Source organism: Ischnura elegans, chromosome 3 (assembly GCF_921293095.1).
Source record: "Ischnura elegans chromosome 3, ioIscEleg1.1, whole genome shotgun sequence".
NCBI lineage: Eukaryota > Metazoa > Arthropoda > Insecta > Odonata > Coenagrionidae > Ischnura > Ischnura elegans.
In genome coordinates this window covers 75,929,655-75,936,580 of record NC_060248.1, presented here as the reverse complement: position 1 = coordinate 75,936,580, position 6,926 = coordinate 75,929,655, and the positions used below count along the sequence as shown (strand labels likewise).

The 6,926-nt window shown below is 41.9% G+C and overlaps 1 protein-coding gene across 1 annotated transcript; it reads left to right on the top strand.

Moving 5' to 3' along the window:
- The first annotated feature begins 2,243 nt into the window (after positions 1 to 2,243).
- On the top strand, positions 2,244 to 6,606 carry LOC124155039. The gene is made up of 5 exons (XM_046528782.1): positions 2,244 to 4,907; positions 5,193 to 5,384; positions 5,477 to 5,635; positions 5,719 to 5,987; positions 6,415 to 6,606. Exons 2-5 carry the CDS (start codon positions 5,342 to 5,344, stop codon positions 6,598 to 6,600), a joined length of 657 nt encoding a protein of 218 aa, XP_046384738.1. The 5' UTR covers positions 2,244 to 4,907; positions 5,193 to 5,341; the 3' UTR covers positions 6,601 to 6,606.
- Positions 6,607 to 6,926: the final 320 nt, after the last annotated feature.

Below are 6,926 nucleotides of genomic sequence, written 5' to 3'. Positions count from 1 at the left end.
ACATGAAGGTCATCATGGTATTGAGGGTGATACTTAGGGCTCGATCTATCATGTGGTGGCCGAACATCACGAGTGACATAGAAAGGGTTTGTGAGGCTTGTGATCCATGTTCCAAATGCAATTTCAAAGCAGCTTCAACAACAACCATCCCGTGGGTACCTACCACTCAATCGTGGGAACGGATTCATATAGATTTTTATTTCATGAACAGTGTCACATATTTAATCTGCGTTGATAGTTTTTCTAAATGGGTCGAGGTGTTGACTAAGGACAAGACAAATGCCTCCGCCGTAATAGATAAATTAAGTCTCAGTTTTTCCACCTGGGGGTTGCCTGTGGAAGTGGTGAGTGACAACGGTCCACCATTTCTTTGGAATTCATTGACTTTAGCACGAGGAATTTAATTGTTGTCTCTAAGAGTGCACCTTCCCAGGCAGCACACACGCCGACGTTTATGTAAACGTCCAAAGCAAGGAAGCGGCAACAGTTTATTCTTTGACGTTGCGCCGTGGATGATATCAACGTGACAGCAACGCGTTGCCGTAAAGTTTCTCAGTATGGACGGCTGCTTCATATCCAATTTTATGTGAAAGCATTCGCTCTAATTAACGATCAGCTATGAATAAAATATACTACGATTTACGCAATTAGCTTTGCATAATGTGTTTAATGGCATAAATGGTATTTATACAAGGATTTTGTGAATTTATTAATGAATATGTCTCCAAGTCACTCGGTGGCAATGGAAAAATATTAAGGTAATAGAGTAAGCGTCTCTCGAGGTTGATTAATCATTGGATTTTTGTAATAAGCGAAGTAATGTTACTCAAGTGCGAGTGATAAATCAATATCCTGTCGTCATAAAGTCCTGAATATGAAATTTTACGCCAAATCATATCGTCTACTCACGATACCCGAGGTCCTAATGCGCGCAACGCACAATGCACTTTGGGAATAAGGAACCCGACATCGGTCGCCACCGTCTTGATATCTTCGTCACTTTGTTGTTCTCTGCCTTTGTGCTTGGTCGTCATCGTGGTGCTTTCCTCCGTTTTTTGTGGTCGAGGGACGGTTATCGCTCACCAAACATATAAATAGTTCTTTTAAGAACTCTCATATTTCATTTTTATATTTTTTATCATCAATTTCATTCAATCATAATCAAATTTCACGTGGTTTCACCTGATCACCTTTCATATTTCATTTCATCTACATCTCCATTTATCATATCTATCCTTAGATTTTCATCCGTATTCTCATCATAAATTTCACAAACGTGAATTTTCGTTGGTGATTTTCTCTAACGGAATTTTTCGCGAGTGATTTATCGCAAGATAATACGCATTCTGAGATACAGTTTGGTGCCCTTAACACGTTTTTCGACTATCGGTAAAGGCAGTACATCGGAAGCCTGTGCGAAGGTTCAACAACCGTAGTCCACCCGGATCCGTCTAAGGTAAGTTTATGCACTATTTACCGTCGTTTTATTCCATTTATTAATGAACAGGTTATGTATTATTAGCATCATGTTATCCCTGTTGTGTTGTATGAATAAATGCGTGCCTAGTGGGTGCTCAAACTGCGCGTGTATGGACTTGTGGACGCGTATATCTTCTATGGACTATGATACTTTTTCATTCAATGAAATCCACCTGTTCCGTATTGCATATTGGTGAAATTCACCCCCTGCCAAACATCCTTGAGGTGGATTGCAGGTTATCGTGTGTATTTGCATGTTAAGTATTTCGCCATTCACATCGTTTCAGGTTATTGCTAGGTCCTGAGTATTTAGTTTTTGTGAGGTAATAGACGGTGAACTCGGCCGTAATGCCAAGGGGTGGTTGTTATAAGCCTTACGGCTTCGTTACAAGGAGACAGTGGGAGGGACGGTTGCAGGCGAAAGGACGCACTACCAAGGAAAGCAGCGGGTCTGGAAATGCTAATGCATCTCTTGAAACGGTGCAGCCTGTATGCACCAATGAGTTTTTTCCGGAGGCGGCTGACATTGTGGTCGATGAGGGAGGATATTGCTTCGGCGACATGCATCAAGGCTCTGGAAGCAGTTCTGATAATGTTGAGACCAGCAGTGCAGAATCTTGGGAGGACAGCTCTGGAAGTGAAGATTGCAGCGGCAACTTTGATTTTGACAACTTCCGCTTGGCTCTTGCTGAGTGGGCAGCGGAAGGGATAACAGTGAGGAAAATAAATTATTTGTTACATTCATTGCGCCAAACCTACAGCATGAAGGCTCTGCCAGCCGATGCCAGGACGTTGTTGAAGACACCGCGATCAACAACATCAAAGCAGATTGGCAAGGGAACATATTGCCATGTTGGGATCCGGAAGACATTAGCCAATTGTATTAATGTTTCTCCTGATATTGGTAATAGTGATGTTCTGAATTTGCAGTGCAACATTGATGGACTTCCTTTGTCTAAAATCTCAGGAAGTCAAGTGTGGCCTATTCTCATGTGCCTGGAAGACTATGAAATGATTTCACCATTTGTTGTCGGAATCTACCATGGCTATGAAAAGCCGCAGCCTTACTCGGAATTTCTCGAAGACTATGTCGATGGGATGACCCAGCTGAAAAACGAAGGAATTGAGCATAATATCAAATTTCTGAGGGTTAATGTCAAATTTCTGAGGGTTAATGTGAACTCCTATGTGTGTGATGCCCCTGCTCGTGCATTTGTGGCGCAAATCAAATCGCACACTGGGTACTCAAGTTGCGGGAAGTGCTATGAAAATGGAGAGTATTTTAAGATTAAAGTGGCATTAAATGAATTAGCTGATCCACTAAGGACTGATGCAAGCTTTGCTCAGGGGGATGATGAGGCTCATCATGTTGGTGTTTCTCCTCTCCTTAGAATTCCTGGGATCAAGATGGTGACTCGATTTCCTTATGAGTCCATGCATCTGATTTGCTTAGGGGTGATGAGGAAGACGACGGTTTCTTGGACAAACGGTGCTTTGAGAGTTCGCCTGCCATCCAGAAGTATTGCACTCCTTAATGAGAAGATCATTGGTGTTCAAAATTGTGTGCCTTATGACTTCTCGAGGAAGCCTAGGCCAATAAGTGACTTGTTAAGGTGGAAAGCCACCGAATTCAGAATGTTCCTTTTGTACACTGGACCATTTCTCCTGAAGGGCATTTTATACCCAACTGTGCCAATATGTTCCAACATTTTCCCTCATTGCACAATGCAATTCGGATTCTGGCATCGGATGCATATATTGGGAACTCAGGCTACGCAAAGACATTGTTGCAATATGTTGTGGAGAATTATGGCCAACTGTATGGCTTTGAAAATTTAACTTATAACGTGCATGGACTGATACATCTAGTGTATGACTGTGAGGTGCATGGGCCACTGGACAAGTTTAGTGCATTCAAGTTCGAGAACCAGCTTCAGCACATAAAGAAGTTGGTTAGAAAACCGAATAGAGTCCTCCCGCAAATAGTTAGGAGTTTGCACGAACGATGCTACTTTCAAACTGAGAATCAAGTGAGGTTAACTCATAAGGTGAACTTCAGCAGAAGAAATAACCCTAATGGAGATCTACCTTTTGGGTTGCAAGGGCCAACATATTCTTTTATTAAAAGGAAGGCAGTAAGAATATCTGTCACATTGTCGCGACGGGACGACGACTGCTATCTACTAGGGATAAGGTTCCGAAGGGAGAGCGAATGAAATGCACTTCGGGAGTTACTAAACTCAGATTTATTGTTCTTGATATTCCGTCCTTACACTTGCACGGGGGGGGATTTGAGGCAGGCGCGCACGGAGATGGAATGCTTGGGTATAGAACTTACTTGGCGGCGAGTAGGGAGAGGCGATGCCGATGGTCGTGGACCTGGTCGTACCCGGTTCGATTCCCACACGAGTCGTCGTTCGAGATCTACCGCAGCTCCCGCGTCAAGGTCCCGAAGAGTCCCCGGAGGAGAGTCGCAGAAGTCCCGGAACGACGAACTCGTTCTGCCCAACACTCCGCACTTGCTGTACTGCCTCGAAACTGTCCAGCGCGGGCCACAATTTCTGCCCTATATATCTATTTTCTGGGGGTGCGGGTGGGGGGAAAGGGGTCGCAGCGGGAAAGGGTAGAGTACCCTAGTGCGTGGTCCGAATTCTCGGAAATGCTCCTTGGACCCACGCACCCTAGGGCGGGAGAAGTAGCGTCACGCCTCCTTTCCCGCCACGCAGAGTATCTTCCGATCAAACAACATCACCCGACAACTGTCACGGTAGCTGTGGTGAATCTCATCGCAAAGAAAAATGGGAAAGTGTTCTTTGTTTGTGAAATATTTGGGGAAATTAACGATGCCTATAAATCACCAGCACCCTCTGGAAAAATTGGAATTTACATTGGCAGCCATTTAGGCAGCTCTCGTGCAATTCCATTATCAGATGTAAGAGCTAAGATGATGATGCTGCCATGTAGTACTCCTCCCGAATGCGAGCAATATTATCTTGCAAAATTGCAGTGAGGTGCAAAAGTTTTAATGAAGAATAAAATTTAGAGTATTCAAGCAGGAATCATATCATTATAAACGTCTTCAAATTTCACAAGTAACTATACTTATTTTTCAATAGAATTTTATGCTCTTATGTTTTTCCTTAAGTAACTGTAGATTGAAAATTATTTTCTCATGTCTCATGATTTTTCTCCACTTCTTTTCAGAATGCCGTGGCAAGTGGGGGAATTTCTTCCACATGGGAAATTTACTGGCCTCACCGTGCAGGCAGTGCCATCATCATGGGTCAAGTTGGAGGGAGATAAGGTGGTAGCACATTATCCTAAAGAGAGCTACAACTGGGCGTCAGTGTCGCGGGCCATTAAAAATGGCTCTAAACCTGATAAAGAATGGGACATCTTGGGAGTTAAGTTTTGCACGCCTCCATTTGGTGAGTTAACATCAATATTTGTGACCATTATTAACTTGAAGGGGAGGATTTAGATTTTCCTCTAGCTTGAACTTGATGCCTTTGAAACATTATTATATGAATTGTTTCCTTATTTTCATGGTTTTAGTAGGTCTAAAATGGTCTATGTGTTAGCTTTGACTAAGATTTGTATATTTTGAGTTCTATTAACCAAGTATTAAATATCTGCATTTTAGATAATTCTGACATTTACGGCATGCAAAAATATGTTGCAAATGTTGGCTTTTTATGAATATTTTCTTCCAGAGACTCTAGAGGAAGGCATTGGGATCGAAAGGAGAATGGCTAATTGTGAGGACACCGACCTCGAGGCATTCTTTATTTCAGAAATGGACGGGAAAAGGAGGAGGGTGAAAAAAGATCTCAGGTATTAAGATGAATGGATTTCATCATCTATGGAGGATGATGATGACAGGATACCAAAACCACCATCACCTGGTAAATATGTATTACAATTACCATTGTCGAGTGATAATGGTGCCTTGACAAGTACAAATATATATGTATAGCTGTATCTATTCTGTTTTCAGTTGCATGGATGCCTTCGAAGAAGACAAAAATTCAAGTGATAGATAATTCTGCCAATGTTCGTTTAAGGAGGGCAGAAACAGTTTCTATAGCAGTGCAATGTGTCCTGGAAAAGCCAGGACACACTGCACTCCTACCTGGGGAATCTAATGAGGTCATGGGTATGTTATGTTAGATGCATCTGTGTTCCTTTAGTATCACAGTGGAACTGAGAATTTTAATTGCTATCAATTTGTACCCTTAGAAGAACTCCGGTCAATGAAGGAGGTGTTGGAGGAGGTGAGAGACCTCAAAAGAAAATTAGCGATTCAAACACTGGAAGGAACTGAGGCAATAGCAGAGCTTAAAAATAAAATATTGGACTTGGAAAGCCAAATGAAAGATTCAAGATTTTCAAGTGGGACTGCAGATAACGGATTGAGGGATCTCTGTTCCTTACCTGACGGAGATGTGGGGTCCCTTTTAAATCTAGAGGGCACAATCATAGAAAACAATAAATACAGAGAGTTCTTGGTAGGTATTTCATTTTAAATGTGTACTGTTTGTGTTCATTGTCGTCTAACTGATAATATGCTCATGGTACCAGTACCTAGAGGAGAATGCCTCCGACTTCCTGTCAACATTTGCCTAAATGTATTACCAAAGTATAATTTTTAATACTGCATCATTTTTTACGAGTATTTCTTGCTATTTGCCACTGGAAAGAACTGTATACACTAATTGAAGGTACATTTTAACTTCTTCAATCATGACATTTAAAACAAAGGAATGGTATGTAATTTTTGCCAAGCATTCCATAGCACTCATTGCAGTTGCATTCCATCCTTAAAGTGTAGGCCATTGTTGTAAACAGATGCACCTGTGCATGTTATGATACTGGTTTTAAAGGTAATGAGCCATTGCTATTGGTACTTAGTTGTCTGGTCCTCTCATTTTTCAGATTTGCCATTTGAAGGAAAGATCTTCAAATGTCCTCTTTAAGTGTAGCCACGATAACCAGATGAGGGCTGGCCTTAATAGAACCATTAATGACATGTGCTCAACCCTCATGTCAAATGAGTTAGCTGCCTCTTTTTGCCCTGATGTAAAAGGCCAATTTGTGCTGTTTTCGGTGGAATGGAATTAAAATAAATGTTTTGCATCTGAACATGAGAAAATAATTGTTTGGTCGTTTAACCACTCATCTGGGTATGCCGTATATATTCGTCATGAGAGGTGTAACCCTCAGTGGGTATGCCGTATATATACGCAACGCCGATTTAATGTTCATTTGCAATGGGTTAGCTGTGATATTCCATTACACACCTACTGTAACTCGTAGAAGGCTTCATTGAGGTCACTTTCTGCCCGGTAGATGATACGTAAGACCTTTTTTTATGTACTTATGCGTCTCGTAGCATAGCTCTGTCTCTGCATTGCGGGTTGCATTCTAATTGCCCCTTGACGTATTTT